The 19,812-nt window shown below is 38.2% G+C and overlaps 1 protein-coding gene across 15 annotated transcripts in view; it reads left to right on the forward strand.

Moving 5' to 3' along the window:
- Dlg2 (discs large MAGUK scaffold protein 2) overlaps nucleotides 1-19,812 on the forward strand; it is a 1,446,492-nt gene that overhangs the window by 759,339 nt on the left and 667,341 nt on the right. For 4 of the 15 annotated variants that reach the window (XM_055623363.1, XM_055623364.1, XM_055623366.1 and 1 more), the window contains exon 1: nucleotides 10,754-11,069. The exons of the other annotated variants lie outside the window; for them this stretch is intronic. In XM_055623363.1, coding sequence (XP_055479338.1) covers nucleotides 10,761-11,069 — 309 coding nt within the window. In that variant the 5' untranslated portion in view covers nucleotides 10,754-10,760. Of the gene's footprint in view, nucleotides 1-10,753; nucleotides 11,070-19,812 lie in introns of those variants that run through there. 15 annotated transcript variants of the gene reach the window in all.

The raw sequence follows: 19,812 nt of genomic DNA on the forward strand, positions 1-19,812 counted from the left end.
AGATAGATAGATAGATAGATAGATAGATAGATAGATAGATAGATAGACGGACAGATAGATAGATAGACGGACAGATAGATAGATAGATGGACAGATAGATAGACAGACAGATAGGTAGATAGATGGTAGTAGATTATTTAGCATTATGATGTACCAGTAATTATGTTAAGTACTTTCCAGAAATTAACTCATGTTATCCTTATATGATTCTGCTGATGTAAAAAATTTCTTCTTTTATAGATAAATAAATTGAAATTCAGGGAGCTTATGTGACTTACTCAAATTTATGATCTAATGTGAGCAAAACTGGGATATGAACCCAGAAGTCTGACTCTAGAGTTCCTGCCTCATTAATAATAAATGAGAAAAAAATAAATGCATAAATGTTGTACAAAGCTTTGTCATAGTGCTCGGAAGGCAGAAGTGTTAGAAGAATAAAATGCCACCAGAGTTCAAATATTTGTACCTTGATGAAAATATTTTCAACCTCTAAGTGGATGCTGTAGAGATCCGTCAGGGAAAGGGAGGAGGATCTCTTCCCTACCTTTGAATAGATGATCGAAATAGGATATGATGGTGATTGAAGGGACCAGTCATTCATCATATCATAATAGTCTCTGGACAAATTTTATGGAAAAAATGCAAATTGACAATACAAGAAAAAAAAACCTTAATGTATTATTTTTAATCACACTACAATTTTGAATCCACATTTTTTTTATCAGAATAATGTTATTACAGCAACAGAAATCAAAGTAGAGCACCTCTATTAGATCAGTTAAATCCAACTGTTCTCTTGTTAGAGTCCTTGTGGTATCTTGTCTTTTGGTTTCATCAATGACTTATTTTTAATTAATTTATTTATTTTTATTAATTACAGTTTATTCACTTTGTATCCCACAGTGACCTACTCTTTGATCACCTTCCCCTGAGGGGGTAACAACCCTCTCAGGCCACAGAGGAAGAAGATGCAGCTGTTCCTGATGAAACCTGATAGGCCAGTGTCAGAGGAAAGGGGAGGAGGACCTTCCCTATCAGTAGACTTGGGGAGAGGCATGGGAGGAGATGAGGGAGGGAGGCTGGGATTGGAAGGGGATGAGGAAGGGAGCTACAGCTGGGATACAAAGTGAATCCACATTTCTTAAGTGATAAGGAAACAATGATTAAACCTGAACATGTTAACAGAGTATCCCTGTCACTGTCCCTGCTATTTATAACTTAGTATGCCATGATGATAACTTAAAGCTTACCAAGTTGTAATGAAGGTAAGAGAGGTAGGAGACGGCAATGTCAAAATTACAGCATGTGTCCTGAACAAAAGTAGGATGTTTTCTAGGTACATTTCACAAAGTGACAAAGTGAAAAGGAGATTCTGAGTATAAAATAGAGGATGACCCAAGCACTTCAGTAGGTTACATTGTGATAGTGAAGACAAATTTTCCCATATCTAAGACTCACCTAATGGGGGTAAATTCAATAGCAGGGGACACCCCTACATCTTGTCTCTGTATATGCCATTTCAATACTGTGTGCATTTGCATATTTAATACCTCTGCTCTCACTAGAATTTTCTCCTGTCTGCAGTTTCATAGCACAATCTCTGGTATGAAATAGATACTCACTAAATATATGCTAAATCAAATGAATACACCCAAAAGCAAAAATCATGTGGAACCACCAAGGAGATGATTAATTAAATGTAAATTTGAAATATACTGGCCCCAGCAAGGCCATTTAGGTCTAACTTTATTAAACTGTCACATCTCTGAGGAGAGGAAATTATTTAGCTAGAGGAGAGCCTGTCATTTCTACTAATCCATGCTTCTGCCTTTAGGCCAGTCTACAGATGAATTACCTCTGACAAGCCAGGGTTTGCCTTATTTTTAACCCAGAAGGGTTTTCTTTTTAAAAAAGCATTTCAGTAAACTCAGAGACCATCCATTACAAATAATACATCTAGAAACTAAAAGCTTATGAAAATATTTTAATGAAAGACTGGTTCCAGATTCTGGATCCCTTCCTAGTTCTACATGTGACAATTTAAGAAATCCAGGAACTCTGCTTCAAGGAGGGCAGGCTGGTATTAGGATACCACTCAACAGTTGTTATAAAAACAAACAAATACCTGAGATAATTAACCAACAAAGGGAAGTGCTTTATTTCAGCTAGGAGTTTTGGAAGTTCAGTCTATGTTCTCTTGACCCCATACCTTTGAGCCCATGTGAGCCAGCACAGCACAGCACAGCACAGCACAAGGTAGATAATGCCCACTAAACCTCTCACTGTGTCCTGCCCCTTGAAGGTTCCACCTTCAAAATTATCACTTGTGGTGTCCTTGTAATTTTGTGTATATCAAGAGTTAGTTCCAACAGCCTATAAACTACTTCAATGTCTATCAGTAGAGGGACAGTATTTGTCTATGTGTCTGTGTATCCGTATATCTATCTGGTTGTCTGAAAGAAGAAGGAAATCCTATAACATAGGTGACTTAAGGACATCTGTACACCAAGTGTAAAAAATATATAAAGTAGTTAAATCCATCGAAACAGAGAGTGAAATGATGGTTGCCAGAGCTAGGGTTAGAAAGAAGACTTTGGGGTGATTAATGAGTCAGAATTTTTTATTTTTAAAAACTACATAAATGTATATTACATATCTTAATCATAATAACCCCTTACTCCCTTTTATGATGGACCCAGGACTTTCCATCACATCTCCCTTCCAAGTTCATGCCTCCTTTTATAAATTTTTTATTAATTTATTTTATATTTATTTTTATATATTTTTTATTTATTTTTAATCCACTTGGTTCAATTAGTGCTATATGGTTGGATATAAGGTCATCCACTGGGGCACAAGGAATTTACCAATGGCCACACTGGTAAAGAAAAGAGATACCCCAACCTACAGCAATTATCAATAGCTTCTTGTCTAGGGGAAACCACTTTCACTATATAAAATGGTTTCATTTTTATTGTTTTTTTTTAATTAAACTTTTATTTTTTTACATTAATTACATTTTAGTTGCTTTGTATCCCAGCTGTAACCCCCTCCCTCATTCTGTCCAAATCCCACCCAACCTCCCTCATCACCTCCCATGTCCCTCTTCTAGTCCACTGATATGGGAGGTCCTCCTCCCCTTCCATCTGACCCTAGTCTATCAGGTCTCATCAGGACTGGCTGCATTGTCTTCCTCTGTGGTCTGGCAAGGCTACTCCTCACTCGGGGAGGGTGTCAAATAGCCAGCCCTTGAGTTCATGTCAGAGACAGTACCTGTTCCCTTTACTAGGGAACCAACTTGGATACTGAGCTACCATGGGCTACATCTGAGCTATACCACTCCTAGACATATATCCAAAATATATTCAAGTATACAAAAATGACATTTGTTCAACCATGTTTTTAGCAGCTTTATTCATAATAGCCAGAACCTGCAAACAACCCAGATATCCCTCTAGGTTATCTGAGGAATGGATACAGAAATTGTGGTACATTTACACACTGGAATATTACTCAGCAATTAAAAATAAGGAAATCATGAAATTCACCTGACAAATGGTGGGAAATAGAAAAGATCATCCTGAGTGAGGTACCCCAGAAGCAGAAAGACACACACAGTATAAAATGGTTTCTTGACAGAGAAAACTGCTCTATCCCATGCTGGTATTTCAACTGACTTGATCTTGTTATATATGTGGAAGTAACTACAGATGCTGTGAGTTCATGTATGTAACACCCATGTCATGACCAGAGCACAGAATGTCACTACACTCCTCCTATTCTCCAGCCCTTTCTGTCCCTTCTTCTGTACTGTTCCCTGAGACTTGACAGGGAGTGTTAGTTGGTATAGGTGCCTGAGAACTCAAGGGTGCATATTCTTGGGACATTGAAGAGTTACCAGCCTGCGTGTTAACTGTAGTAAGAAGCTTCTCTCACCAAGGCTAGTAACAGGACCAACAGGCTGATGGAGAATATTTTTTTCTTATTGTTGTGGCTTTTTTAAAATTTAATATTTTTGTATTTGTTTTTACAATTTATTCATTGTATAGCCCAATTTTAGCCCCTCCCTCAACTCCTCCCAGTCCCACCCTCCTTCCTTCTTTCCCCCTATCCCCTTCCCCTAGTCTACTGAAAGGAGTTCTCCTCCTCTGAGATCTGCCCATAGCTTATCAAGTCTTATCAGGACTGCCAAAATCCTCTTCCTCTATGGCCTGGCAAGACCACATCGCGAGAGGCAAGTGTTCAAAGAGCAGGCAACCAAGTTCATGACAGAGGCAACACCTGCTCCATTTACTTGGATACCCACATGGAGACTGAGCTGCCCATGGGCTATATCTGAGCAGAGTGTCTAGGTCTTCCCCATGCATGGTCTTTGGTTGGTGTATCAGTCTCTGCAGGAACCCCTGGTCTCAGATTTTTCAGCTTTGTTGGGCTCCTTGTGGGGCTCTTCTGTGTTCTTCTATTCCCCACCCCCCTTCTTCCATAAGATGCCCTGAACTCTGCCCAAAGTTTGGCTATGAGTCTCAGCATCTGCTTAGATCCTTGCTGGGTGGAGCCTTTCAGAGGACCCTCTATAGTCAGCTCCCATCCTGTTTCCTGTCTTCCACCACAGCACCTCCATGTCTTTTAACTCTTGCATGCACAAATTTAGTTTCTGTGAATTGCCATTTCTTTTATATTATGTCTTCTTGGGAAGAACTATAGTTTGAATAGAGCCTGAGAGTCTTTCTCTGTTTTACTATTGATTGACTTTTAAAAAGGATACTGCTTCTTTTTATTGTATGTATACGACTTTTGACTGCAGCATGTGTGACAGCCAGAACGCGATGTTAGAGCTCCTGGACATGGAGTTACAGTGGTTGTGAGCTGCCAGGTGGGTGCTGGGAACTGAACCCAGGGCCTCTACAAGAACAGGAAGTGCTCCAGACCACAGGACCCTCTCAGCAATCCCCTATAATCATAGAAAATTGAATGTTAACTTAAAAAAAAAAAAACCTCCAATTTTCACACTACCCGTAAAGTGAGACTATTTACAAAGACTTGAAAAGAAAATCCAGCTGTCAGGAAGTACAGATTTTATGAATTAGTATCTTGATAAAATAAAGAAATTATTTCAATATTGAGACCATTAATACATTTCTTCACAAAACTAAATTATTATAATTATGTAACTAGCCATAATAAATGCTGCACTGAATTGATGACCGTGAGAATCCATTGCTATTTTGTTTTTATAATCACAATGCTTTTTAAATCATTTTATACTGAAAGGTGTATCACAGACTAAAATACTCACGTTTCTGTGATCACTATAAAATAACTGTCTTCCTTCTTGATGTTTTTTCTTTTTTGTTTTTGATTTTTATTTTTATTAATTACAGTTTATTCACTTTGTATCCCTCCTGTAGCTCCCTCTCTCCTCCCCTCCCAATCTCACCCTCCCTCCCCTTCTCCACCCAAGCCCCTCCCCAAGTCCACTGATAGGGGAGGTCTTCCTTGATGGTTTTAATAAACACTAATTATTACTTTATACTGAGATCGGAGGGTACAGCAGACATAAACATGAGAAGTTCTGCTTACCCTGATAGTACTGGCCTATGTTATATTTTGAGAAGGGAATGGAAAAAGTAAAACCACACTTTTTATTTTGCATACGATTATGATAATCTTGTAATAAAATCACAGGAGCTAAGTCAATGCTAGATGGAAGGAAAACATGCTCTATCCTCAAAGAATGCCTTCCTCAGTGGATGGTATTGGGTCCTTCTGGTATCAAGGAAGACTCTTAATAGAAGAGGCTTAGGTATGCCAGTCTAATATAAAACAAAGCTAGGATCTGGGTTGCAAAATAACCCTACTTTTGGGGTCCTGCGGTGTTGTTAGGGATAGTTAGGGAGATGATTCCTAGTGTACTCGACAGAAAAATTAGTAGGGTTCATGTGACAGTGTGGAATGAGGAATACAGCATGTCCAGTGATCACAGGCTGAATCTAAGAACATCTATTCAGACTCCATGTGAGTGAAAGACACAGGAGGAGCGAAGCACAAACCAGACTAGTGAATAAGGCAGAGACGAGATCACAGAGGACATTGGTAAGGATCACTTTAAAGAAGGTAGTATCTTTAAATGAAGAGACCATCAATGAAGACTTGGCTGATAGCTAATGGGCAGGATAGGATGGATCACAATTTATTCTAATACTCCCTTTAGCTGCCTAGAATTGAAGCAAGGGTGTATGACAGTTAAATAGCTACTTTATGTTTTAAAGTATATACTAGTTTACAGTAAATTTATGTTATCTTAGACTAGAGTAGTCATGGTGAATGAGCGGAAAGGATAAATATTGAAGATACTTAAATAAACAAAAATACATACTTTAGAGTATGGCTCCGGGTGCTGGGAGAGAAATGGAATTCTTACGGAAGTTAGTTGAATCTCAGAGCATGAGAACAAACTACTTGTGGAGTTATAGCTCAGCACATATATTCAGTTGCTAAAATACAAAGATAAGAAAAAGATTATTGCAATTTTACTATTGTTCTTTTCAGAATCTCTAAAACAATGTCACATAATTAGTGTTCTGATTTGTGAAATGGGGCTACTGAGTACATTAGAACAGAAGTCTACATTTCCTAAAAACTCTTTTATAATTGAGTCTTATCACTAATTCTGATTAATTCTCATACAATCCCCACTCAAATCCAAATATGTTTTTGTGGCCTCAGAGTATTTTAAAAGGTTTTTTTGTTATATCCTATCAATTTGGCTGTCCAGGCTAAATCTCTGCATCTCTGGAAACATTCCCATCCACAATGAATCCCTGCATTGTTTGTCTCATAAGATTTATTACAGAATTTGCTTAGGATTTTTTTAGATCATTTTAAAGTCTGTGATATTTTAAATATTCTTGGTTATCTCACTAAAATGGTAAATGTGCTGCGATTCTACAGTTATCGAGGTCAAGAGATGCAGAATAGTATTGACTCGCTCGCATTTATTCATTTATGTTTTTCCACTTTTCAAATCAAAGAAGGTTCTATCTAATGCACTATGGCATTCTATGATTACTTAACTTATTACTGTGGCAGCTAAAGGGCTTCTGCTTTCTAGTTCTCTTGCAGTAAGCACTTAGCTTTTTTTTTGTAATTAATATTTTTTATTTCCCATGTGGATAGAGTGCCTGAAAGAAATTTTATCTGGAAAAAATTCTGCCTAATATTTTAGTACACTTCAATTCATTTAGTGATCCGTCTTCGTGTTTATTTTTATTAAACAAACCAGGCCAGGATATTAGTTTTGAACTCTTGCTCCAAGGCGAGTGATTTTTCTACGAAGTCAATGTCAGGTCACAGGGAGTTCAATAAGATACATCTCATCACGTAGTACCCCGTGCATGTTCTGCCCAGGTTAAATCACAGTCATAAGGAAGATATGTGCTTGTACAATACTTATTCCTGTTTCACCAGAATTATATGTCATCTCATGGTTATCACAGCTGTCCAATTACAAAATGATCAAATTGGATTATTGATAATTAGTGTGTCTGTCTCATAGTACAGAAGTCTCATTGGGTGAATTTATCTGTTTAAGTGGTCTGTCTTCAGATGCAGAAAGCCAAATGTCCTGTTTGAAAAGGGGGAAAAAAAAACTTTGGTGGAAAGGAGAAAGCTGAAGATGCAAATTAGTTTACACACACTAAAGTGAAATAATGATTTCAATATAGCCTATTGGTAAGCTTCATAAAAGTTTGCTGTAATCTTAAGTATCTTTGAGAGAAAGTAATACTGTCTATAAAACACAGCTACTTATTTATCTACTAAGAAATGACAGACTGGGCTTATGAAAATGGATATCCTATGGCCTTTCTGATGAGAAGAAATAGCTCATTTGAAATTTCTCTTTATAGCAAATTTAGAATCCTATGATGATTTATAACACCTTAATAGTGCTCATCCTGGAAACCTTCTGGTGACTGCATACTGCATAAACCATTACAGAACTGTGATGGATGCTTACTGACTTATTCTATGCAGATTGATTCTTATCCTTGAGAAAAAAAATGAGTGAAGATGGGGCATGGCTTCTCTGAACATTCCAATGGGCCTTTGTGCAATGATATCAGCCCAAACCACTGGAGAAGTGTCTATGGTTATATTAGACCAAAGGATCCATAGTTTCAGTCCCTGACATTGTCATTTGGGAGTGATGGCATTGGCATACTGTGTCAAATGTCAGTGTAAAGCCATGCATTGTGATGATACCAGAGAGGTCTGAAGCACTCTGGAGATTTATCTGACCTAGAAGCTCTTTATGGTATTAGTTATATCTTGATCTAGAGTAAATATGATAGACATTGGGGTGGGAACAGATTTGTTGTTGGCTTCCCATTGAGTACACTGTAGTGATTTTTTTTTGCCTCAGTTTTAATGTCCGTTTATATTGATTTTTGCCTGCTTGTTTTTTTTTTCCAGGAGGAAAATTATGTTATTATTATCTCTGTGCAATAGTTCAAACCATCCTCCTGCTCCTCCTTCTCCACCTCCTCTTCCCTTTCTCCTCTTTGTCTTCTTCCTCCTTTTCTTCTTTTTTAGATAAATATCCATATAAAAGAGCATCACCTCAGATCTAGCACCAAAATTTAAATTGAATACATGTTTCTGAAGCCTTGCTGACTTAAGTATCACTATAAAACCTCCCCTATCAGTAGAGTAAGGGAGGAGCATAGGGGGAGAAGGGAGAGGGAGGGTGGATTTGGGAGGAGACGAGGGAATGAATATACAGTGAATAAATTGTAATAAATAATGAAAAAACATTTAATAGCAAAAAATTACTTATGTCCTTAATTTCTTTACTTATGTGTGTTGATGTGTGTAAGCATGCGTTTATGCACACACACGAACCATCACTCAATAAAACAAAAGGAAAATATTTATTATTATGTGTTGGGTGCTTCAGAAAATAAGGAGTAGTAAACCAAGGGCTTCCTCTTTATTTTATTTGGGGAGGGTATTTTAATTGTTCATTTTTTTTTTATTTTAAGTTTTGATATTTGGTCATATGTAGGGATGATTATGGCTGAATTTGAATCACTGTATAGCCCAGGCTTGCCTTGAGATCTCTGCAATCCCTCTTCTTCAGCCATCTGAGTGCAAACTGACAAGCCACACCCAGCTTAGCAAATTTGGTTTTGAATGGTGTCTCTACTAAACTTGCTACTATTCATTTAGACTGGTGTGTAGGACCTGGGAAAGAGTCATTTTATGGAAGTGTGTGGGGATAGATTTCTACTCCTTCCATGTTGTATAAATCGAGCAACGATTTACCAAGGGTCCTTGTGTCGAAATGAGTGTGGTGATGGTTCTGGAACCTGAAGTAAGGAGTGCCAATTGAGGCAGAAGTGGGTGTGCCCTGTCCCAGAACCCCATCAGTCCATGGGGAAGCTAGGTCTGATGCACTCAGCTGTTTCTGAGTAAACTAGTTATAGAATGGCGCTATGCCTTTTCTCATTCCTAGCCAGATGACAACTTATATTACAATCAAATTAATGCTTTTTTTTTTTTCTTTAGGAACATGTGAAAGATGTGGACAGTTGGTCAAAGATACAGAAGGTTCACAAAGACAGTATCATTTCTAAGTATGGTTGTACTTAGTTTTTCCCTTCACTGAAAATACTGTAGATGTGTTCAGCCAACACACTGAATTTGAAATATAGGCTTGTCCTCCTTGGAAAGAAATGTCTTTAAATTGGATAGGTTTCACTCATTTTTAGTGAAATATTTTTGTAATTGTTTCTTACAAAACCAAACGATGAATGGCAAGCATTGACCAGATCTTTCACTTTAAAATGCAGGCTCCCTCTGTGGTGAATAAAGTTGTCGTGGTAAAGAATTTGGAAGTAAATCCTCAGAATAATTTGGGGGTGAGGAAAAATACTATTTTAAAATAAGCCACCCTATCATCTTTGAATCTTAAAAGTCATCATATTTTGAGAGAAATAGAATTAATATTTGTTCATGGTATGAAGAACATATACCATGTAATCATATTTTAAAGTAAATTAAATTCAAAATGTAAAGGATACCAGTGTAGCACTGTGACCTTGATCATTTTTTCAAAATTAATTGATACTTTTTGGAGTTAATATTAAAGCCCTGATTTCATTATTTCCTGATTTGGTCCATGTCTTGGCAACTGGATAAGTGATTCCCAGAAATGGTGAACATTTCCTTCCCAGGTTAACTTTCCCATCACTTCACACTGCTTATACTATACCATTTCTGCCTAGATGCAGCATTTCTCGAAAGAAAGGTCCTGCTGCTCTGATACAAAGTTCTCTTTCCTGAGATTTGTATTTCATGCGTGGATCGGGGAGGAGGGGAAAGTGAGAATGCCAAATTGTGAGGAGTATTCGTTACTGTGAGGCTCCATGCAAAGAAGGCTTGTAACACAGTGTACAGTCTTGTAGCCCAGCTGTGTGGAGCATTGATTGCTTCTGCCTAGAGCAGGGACACTGTCAAGTTGCTCTGTGAGTTGAGTCATCTATTGACAAAGAGCTACCAGCCCGCAGATAATGCTGTGCAGAGCTGCTCTCGCCGCTCCTCTGCTCCCACGATGAACCGCTTATAGCAGCTGTCAAAGATACTGAGGCATCCACAGGGGGAAAAAAAAGACTTTTACAACTGCCTGGAAGAAAGGGGTGTGAGGAAGGAAACCTCTCTATGCAGAGCTGACCAAAGAAAAGAGTAGGCACCAGTGCAGAATGAATGCATACCTCACCAAGCAACACAGCTGCAGCCGGGGGTCCGATGGGATGGATGCTGGCAGGAGTGCGCCCACCCTCATCAGGGACGCCCACTGTGCTTGTGGTTGGCAGAGGAACGCTCAGGGGCTTGGGTACAGTTCCCAAACTATGCCCTCCTCAGGTCCCGGGGGCCCAGCTTCCAACAGGACCAAGCTGGTCACCTTGTGGGACAGTGTACGGAAAAGCCCCCATAAGACCAGCACCAAGAGCAAGGGGAATTGTGGGGAACGTTGTGCCTGCCCACACGGTTGGTTCAGCCCTGCACAGGTGAGCTTTTTCTTTGTGACTTTCCTTCTGTGTTGTAAGAAGTTATGTTTAAGGTCAGGGTGGCTTGAAAACTTTGCTGAGTCCTCGCTGACTGGGTTTGTCTGCTTGGAAAAAAAAAAAAAAGAATGTTAGATCAAAAGAAAGAAAAAAGATTTCTAGTTTCACACGTGTTTGTGGTTTTACACTTCTGGGCGGTGGGTGGAAATCCGGGGAAGCTGTGTGTGGGTGTCAGTGACTTTTCCTCCAGTTCACGTTCTCAAATCCCCAGATGATTTTTAGTATTCTGTAACATGGTCTCTTAGCAGCCCTCTACTCCTAACCACAGTTCATTTTTCTTTTCCCTTCAGCCTCTCTTTAAAATTATTATTATTACCGTTATTGTTATTATTATATTTTAAGGAATAGAAAGAAAATTAATTTTAATAGGACACTTTCCACCGTGATAAAAATAAATGAACATTTATTTTTCCATCAAATGAGAGGCTTGATGTGTGTTATTCTGGTTTTACTCTTAAGATTCTATGGGTCTTTTCAGTTACGGAGGAGAAAATTTGTTTCTATCACATAGTTCATTTTGCAAATAAAAAGACTAATTGGAGGCAAAAGGGAGGGTGATCATATTTAGAATAAGCAGGGGAACACATTTAATCACAGAGAAGCAAGAAGATCATTTGTATTAGGACTGCAACCATCTCTCTTACCAATGCCTTTCTGAACATAGGCATGTTTACTTAATTTGATTCCTGAATTGGTTTTGCCCTGAAATTACTAGCCTTTTACTGGAAATAAATTGGATTTATTTTTGTTTTCCTGCTTTCATAGAAGGGGGAACCAACTCTTTCAAATGCTATAAATGTAAATATAACGCACCTGTAGTAACCATCATAAACAGAGAAGAGATTATTCTTAAATATACACTGGAAAGAATAAGCTGTGTTTGCAGTAGAAAAATTTCAGTTTAAATACTTATAATACAATCAAGAGGTATATATTGATCATGAATAAAATGCTATGATCTAAAAGGTGTACAGGGGTTTTAATTTCGATAATAGTTTTTCCTAAGTACTTCCAAGAATGCCATATATCACTAATTTTTAGTAGTATAGTTATACATTCATGCCAAGGATATGGCTATTTGATTCATTGGTAGCAAATTAGAAGCTTTACTTAGAAAGACAGAATCTGAGATCTTGTTTTAGCAACTGTTCCAGCTTTAAATGGAACCTTGTGTCAGGAAATGTAGTCAAAATTTAGAGTTAATAAGAACTCCAAAATGAACAAGGAATCTTGACAATCACCATGAATCTGTGTGCTTAGTGACAAAACTTATAAGTTAATTTTCTTTAACTTATAAGTATGTGTAAGCTGCATTAAATTCTCCTAAGAAATCAAAACTTACTAATAACTTATAGCTTACAATTTTTACATGGAGAAATCAAATTTGGTTTATTATTCAAATAATTTTTTATTGAAGATATAGCATACTTTTAGTAAATGATACTTTCCCAAACCAAAGAATTTAAAACTACCTTGTAATAACAGCATAACAAAAATATTAAGATATGTTCCAACCAAAGAACACTTCTTTCTTCATTTTTAACTAAATCTACTTTCTGCTTGCCTGAAATTTATAACCAGTTAATACTGTAAGGGATTGAAATAGACTCTGCCCTGGCAATTAAGGAGTCAGTGACATACGAGAAGGCAATAAATTGAAGCAGCCCCAATCTTCCATACTCCTTAGGGTATCCATTTCTGGGCATTTTCTTGTCACTCACGTGTACTTTATTATTGGCGAGAATATTGTGTTTTCATGTTGGAGTCATTATCCCACATGGTTGAAGTGTTTCAGTAAGTCCTCCCAGAATTCTCCTTTTCACTCTTTCTTATCTCAGACCTGCAAAAGTTCTGTGCTAGATAAATCAGTCCCTCTTACCTCCTCTGTACCCATCCAAATAGATGACAAGAAACAACTTTAACTTTTTAATACACGTATGTGCACACATTTAAAATACGTCTACAATTACCTCTAAAAAAATAACTATTTGTATGTACTAGATATGGACATGCTATATTGTATATTTATTTTGATATATGCATAAAAACATTTATGTACACATGTATGTAGCTTTATATATGTGGAAATTAATATTCTATATCATTCTAAATTTATCACAGTAAAATGTTAGCTTACTTTCCAAAGACTACTTCATTCTCTCTACTTGAAAGGTTTCTCCATTTAAAGCATTTTCCTTAGAATTTAGGGAATGAAATATGCTGAAATTTGAACAAACGCATGCATCTCTTGATTCATTCATATGTACACTTGTAGCACTTAACCAGTATTTTAACTCTATGGCTATATCTCATCACTCAGCAAGTCTATACCCTATCACAAACCCAGAAATAGGCATGTGTGTCATGCATATGTCTGTTAAAATCTATTTTGAGAGTTTTCTAAAACTATTTTGCCCTTCAGTTTCAAATAGGGGCTGGTAAAGACACCAAAAATAATCTTTGGTAAAGAAAAATGTAAAAGAGTGATGCATGCTTTATAATAACCCAGTCACCCACCTGTGGTATAAAAGGGGACTGAAGTCACTTAATGTTTGGGAGCCGAGATGTTGTTCTCGTAGATATGTATTGTATTGCATGGAACTCAGAAGTGTAGCTTCCGGGTGCTATAATAAAGGGCTATGATAATGATTTCATTTCCTCCCATGGCTCTTTGCCAAACTCCCATCACTTGGAGTGCTGGCTACTTAACAATAACAATAGTATTAAGACTCTCCCATTTTGTTGCTCCAGTGCTGATCTAAAAGTATCTCTATCTCCTCTCAAATAAGTTGTCATTCCATTTGAATCTGTGGAATATATACAGATTGTATAACTACAATAACAGGTAAGAAAAATGGAAAATTGTAGCATCCAGAGTGAGTTCTGCAATGCACATCTTCAACATCGGGTGTTGGCTTTGCAAAGAAACATGCCCATCATTGCTTATGTGGCATTTCTTCCTACTTCAGGCTGAAGTAGGGAGACACAACCAAACCGTGGAAGCTTGGAAGTTGTAGTCATATGTATTTTTCCTCATTTCTCCGTCATTCATTGTTTATTCAGCTACTAAATTCTGAATGTTTATGATATAGCACGGGGTCTACCCCGTGGTTATTCTAGGAGATGAAGTGGACAGCTACTGCTTTAGAGTCCATATCTTATCACAGCCTATACATGTGGTAATTATATCAGGACCTGAAAGTTCCAAGACATGTGACAGTTACCAGCCTGTGCATCTAGGCCATGGAGAGTCTGTGGAAGAGTAAGAGGGAAAGACGTTCTCTAGAAAAGATACTGCTTCTTTTTATAACCAAGTTTTCCATTTTGTAAAATGGTGATTTTTTAAATTAATTTATTTATTGAATCACTTTAGAGCCTGATGGCAGCCCCTCCCTCCTCTCATCCCAGTCCCGCCTCACACTTCCATGTTCCCCACTTCCGCCTTCTCTTCTCTGAGAAGGGGAGGCCACCCATGGCCACTAATCCACCCTGGCATAGGACTAAGGGCATCCTCTTCCACTGAGGCTGGGAAAGGCAGCCAAGCTACGGGAAAGGAGTCTAAAGGCAGGCAACAGAGTCAGACACAGCCCCATTCTCATCCTTAGGGACCCACATGATGACCAAGTTGCACATCTGCTACATATGTGTGAGGGGCCTAAGTTCAGCCCATACATGCTCCTTGGTTAGTGGTTCGGTCTCTGTGAGCTCCCATGGGCCCAGGTTAGTCTACTCTGTAGGCCTTCTTTTGGTTTCCTTGACCCCTCTAGATCCATCAGTCAGTCCTTCCATTCTTTCACAAGAGTTCTTGAGCTCCGCCTATTGTTTGGCTATGTGACTCTGCATCTGTTTCCATAGCTTCTGTAAGAAGCCTCTCACAAGGCAGTTATGCTGGTCGTCTGTCTGCAATAATAGCAGAGTATCAATCAGTGTCAGGAACTGGCTCTTTCTGATGAGGTGGGTCTCAAGTTGGGCCAGTCATTGGTGGGCCTTTTCCTCAATCTCTGCTACATCTTTATTCCTACCCTTCTCATAGGTAGGGTAATTTTGGATCAAAGGTTTTATTGGTAAGCTGGTTTGTGTCAAGTTTACACACACACACACAGAAAACAAACAAACAAACAACAAACAAACAAACAAACAAACAAAAAACCCCACACTATTCAGCACAGGCATTCATTCACTTGGCAAACTAGTATTCATAAAATTAATGGGAGGCACTCTGGAAAGAGTTTAGACTTTAGTTTCAGACAATCCTAAATTTGAATGTACAGGCTCTGTGTGATCTCTTTTGCTTAATATTTGTAAGCATCCCTTTTCTCTTCTGTAAAACTTGGGATCAGAAAGTCATGGGCAGAGAAATAAAATAAGAATTGAATACAATTTCTTTTTTACATTATTATCATTATTATTATTAAGTTTATTCACTTTGCATCCCAATTATAGCCCTCTGCCTCAAATCCTCCTGGTACCACTTTCCCTCCCTCAAATCCTCCTGGTACCACTCTCCCTCCATCTTCCTTTACTATCCCTTCTCTCTAGTCCACTGATAGGGGAGGTTCTCCTCCCCTACTGTCTGACTCTAGCCTATCAGGTCCCATCAGGACTGGCTGGATCCTCTTCCTCTGTGGGCTGTCTAGGTCAGCCCAGCAGGGAGAAGTGATGAAGGAGCACCCCAGAATGGACCTTGGAGCTTACTTGTTCAACACGTGGTATTTATTTCTATCAATGGTGTCAAATTTTTACATTTTCTTAACCTGAAGAACTTACTACCCTCCTGCATGCTGTCATTTCATCAGCATTTTATGGCTCCCTTTTAATGATGAAGGTTAAGCTAGGCAATTGTCCAGAAACTTTTGGCATAGGTCCGTACCACTGGAGTGACATTGTGTCCTTTTGGGGTTCTCAGAAATTTATAAATGTGCAGGGAGAGAGACAGACAGAGAGACAGAAACACAGAGAGACATGGAGAAAGAGAGACACAGAGAAACAAAAATAGAGAGGAAAAAGGAGAAGAGGAGAGGCCAAACATGATTATATTGATGAAGAATCATTCCCATAACCTTGCATTCAAAAGTTAACTGAAATTAGATTTTGCAGCCACCTCCTGTTGTGGTAGAGGACTGCATTTGAAGTTCTCAGCCAAGCTCTGTAAATTTAAATTTCCCTCAACAGTCCTTTGATAGTAACTCAAAAATGAGCACTTTGAAATGACATTGAATGCACATCTTTCTAATGCAAGAATCAAGGCTTCCCAATACTGAACATCAGCTTTGTTTATGCCCCGTCAGAAATGCATCACATCTTCCTATAGCTTTTGCCTTCTTTGAACAATCCCTTTCCTTACCAAAGCAGTGCAGCCTTTTTTTTTTTTTTTTTTTTTTTTTTTTTTTTTTTTAATTTCTGGGAACACCAAGCATTCTGGGGAAGGGGAAAAACACAAGTGAAGAAAGAATTAAAGTTCCTGTGGCAGGCCTGAACACCCCTGCTACCCACATCACTGGATGCTGACGTCAGCAGAGCCCTCTCCACAGCGCAGAACAAGGAGAAAGTCAGCACAGAGGGCAGGAAGGGAAAGCGTGAAGGTTTTGTGGTGTCTCCTGAGTACTTCTGATGCTCCCGTGGGTGAAACACTGGACCAGGGGCCTTACCATACTCAATATACCTTTAACACTGCAAAAACCCTATTGTAATCCCCATATCAAGCTGCACAAACTGCAGCTCGGAGGAACTCGGACACAATCACATCACTAAAGAGGATGAAACTGGTTTCAGCTAGATATGTATTTGGTTTACATATTCATTCTACATCTGACAGTTGCACTTGTTTTCAGCCATGGGCAGTAGACTGAAACTACTCACTGTCATCACATACACTAGAGACTTCTATAATTGCCCAGTTTGTCATAAGTTTCTACAAAGGTTTACAGTAGGAACATGTTTGGAAGGACTGGCTTCCAATTGGAGAAGCCAAATTTCCCTTCTGCATTATTTCATTGTTTCAGGAATCCTTCCTTAGTAAAGCCTTTGCATATCCTTGCCCTAACTCATCATAGACAGGCAGCCAGCCCTGATAAGACCAGATAGGCTAGGTCAGATAGAAGGGGAGGAGGTCCTTCCCTATTGGTGGACTTGAGAAAGGGCAAAGAGGGAGTAAGAAGGTGGGTAGGACTGGGAGGAAAAGAGAGAGTGAGGTTCCAGCAGAGATACAAAGTGAATAAATTGAAATAAATAAATAAGTGAAAGAAAAAGAATAGTGCTAAGTTGAATCATTGAAATCTATGAGTAGCAACAGTACAGTGAGATAACTTTCATAGCCTCATTAATCTGTGCTATCTTCACACTGTGTTAAGTCTGCAGTATGTGTGGTGGGGAATCGGGATGGAGGATCACTATAGAAAAACAAAGCATGAGTCTGTGGATTTGCTACCTTTAGTCCCCATGCAATATCTTACATTGCCCAGTATTTGTGAATCTCACAATTTTGTTCTATCTGCCTGTTCATGCAAGCAAATAGAGAAGCAACGACTAATACTCAAATATTGTTTGATACCACCATCTCCACTGTCCACCTTGCTCTTTTTCATGTTCCTTGACTTGTTACTGTTATTTATCTTGTGTTGTTCACTGTGGTTCTATTGTATTCCATGTCTTTAAATTCTAAAATGCATCTGGATGCTTTATGATTGTGTCAGAATTGGATGGCAACTTTGTGGCCACCTAAAAGATTTTGCAAATGAGAGCCTGAAGCCTAGAAAAGTTAAGAGACTTGTCCAAGGTCATTTATTTTGTGGCAGACTTGGCGCAGGCTTCTAAACTCAGAATTGAATTATCTTTTTACTGTTCCAAGAAGCTCTCTCTCTCTCAGCCCTCTTCTTCACGAGGATTTCTGCCAGAAGAGTCATTAGGCATGCAACTTATTGGGAATTGATCAAAAAATATTATATTGATACACAAACATAATTTTTACTAAGAAGACCAGTAGTCCTGAAAAATAGGAGAGCCACTAGAAAACATTATTTACTATAATGGTTTTGGTTTGTTTGTTTCGTTTGGTTTGGTTCAGAGGGATAAAGTTTTGCTGTGTGGGCTAGGCTGGCCTAGAACACATATCAGTCTGCTTGGTTTCATACTGCTGAGTGCTGAGATTACAGGCATGTACCACCAGCTCTGGCTTAGGAAACATTTCATATGCGAGAAGATGCTTTTGTGTTGACAATGTTTGAGATGCTGGACTGGCATGGAGAAGTAGGAGGCTAGGGGTGCCAGATGTAATCAAGTATGCAGAGTGATCCAGCAGTAAATTCCACTATGTACATAGTATAATTCTGAACCTCATACTGGACATTAATAAAGATTATCCCAAAACATATTACCTGAACCTAAAACTGAGCTTACTTTCATAAATAAATACAAAATGTTCTTGAAAAGTTTATCATTAAAAACTCTTAGGAGTACCATTTCTGTATATATTAAGGGACCTTTGTACTTAATCCTATTGTTTTTATCAAGGGTCATTTGCAATTTTTCTGTTTTTGGCTTTACATTGATTCTTTACATGATTACATATTCAGGTAGTAGCATCTACAATACAGAGAGTAGCATCCAGGATACACCTCTCAGTATTGATCTGCACAGGTAGGTTTCATCAGTATATGTGTAACTGAGAAGATTAGAGCCTTCTTCCTATGAATCTAGATCCATCTTTTATTTTGTATACTTTTATGTTTATTTTACTACCTGACAAATAATAACTGTGTGTGTTTGGGAGGTGCGATGTGATTTTTGAAAGTGTGTGTATATTGTGGCGTGGGCTGAGCAGCTAATTAACAAACTCATCATCCCAAATATTTATCATTTCTTTGTTGCAAGAACATTTTAAAGCCTCTATTCTAGTTATTTTGAAATATGCTGTACTGTGTCATTAACTAGAGTCACCAGTGCATAAGGAAGTGAGATATGATCATTTGTAACTAAATATTTTAAATTAGAAGAAACATACAATTCAGGAGCTCATCAGATTTAATTTATGAATTATCTAAAAGATTTTAATGCCATATAAAGATCTGTGGTATTCATAAGTGCTAATTTTAATTTTTCTGGTTTTTTTTTTATCACCACCACCACCATTATCATCATCATCATTCTAAGCCTGTGTTCCTGCACCCAGCAAATAGTTCAGACACTTACTGCTCTGCAACTCACAGGACAAAACCCAGGAACTAATGCATGTAGACAACTACACCACCTCTGAGCATATTTATTCTGTTTTGGCTGCAGGGTTTGTATCAGCACTTAACTTTATCACCCCTGAAGCGGTTAGATTTATTAATTTTAATTATTTCTTTTTATTTATGTGGGAGAGGGTCTTGGAAGCCAGAAGAGAATTTTTTTATCCTTTGGAGCTAAAGTTCCAGGTGATTGTGAGCCTGACATGGATGGAGAGAAGTAAATGTGGGTCCTTTGTAAAAGCAGCCAGCTCTTTTTAACTGTACAGCCTCCTCTCCACATCTAGATTCATGCTACATATCACTGTCCACTTGTAATCAAGGAATTGAATTGTGAAGTACTGAAAATCAGAGGTATTGCCTTCATAGGATAGATTTCATGCACAGGTAGATGGCAGGTAGATCTACTCAAATATACATACATACATACATACATACATACATACATACATACATACATA

This window comes from Psammomys obesus, unplaced genomic scaffold (genome assembly GCF_907164565.1).
Source record: "Psammomys obesus unplaced genomic scaffold, mPsaObe1.curated_primary_1811, whole genome shotgun sequence".
NCBI lineage: Eukaryota > Metazoa > Chordata > Mammalia > Rodentia > Muridae > Psammomys > Psammomys obesus.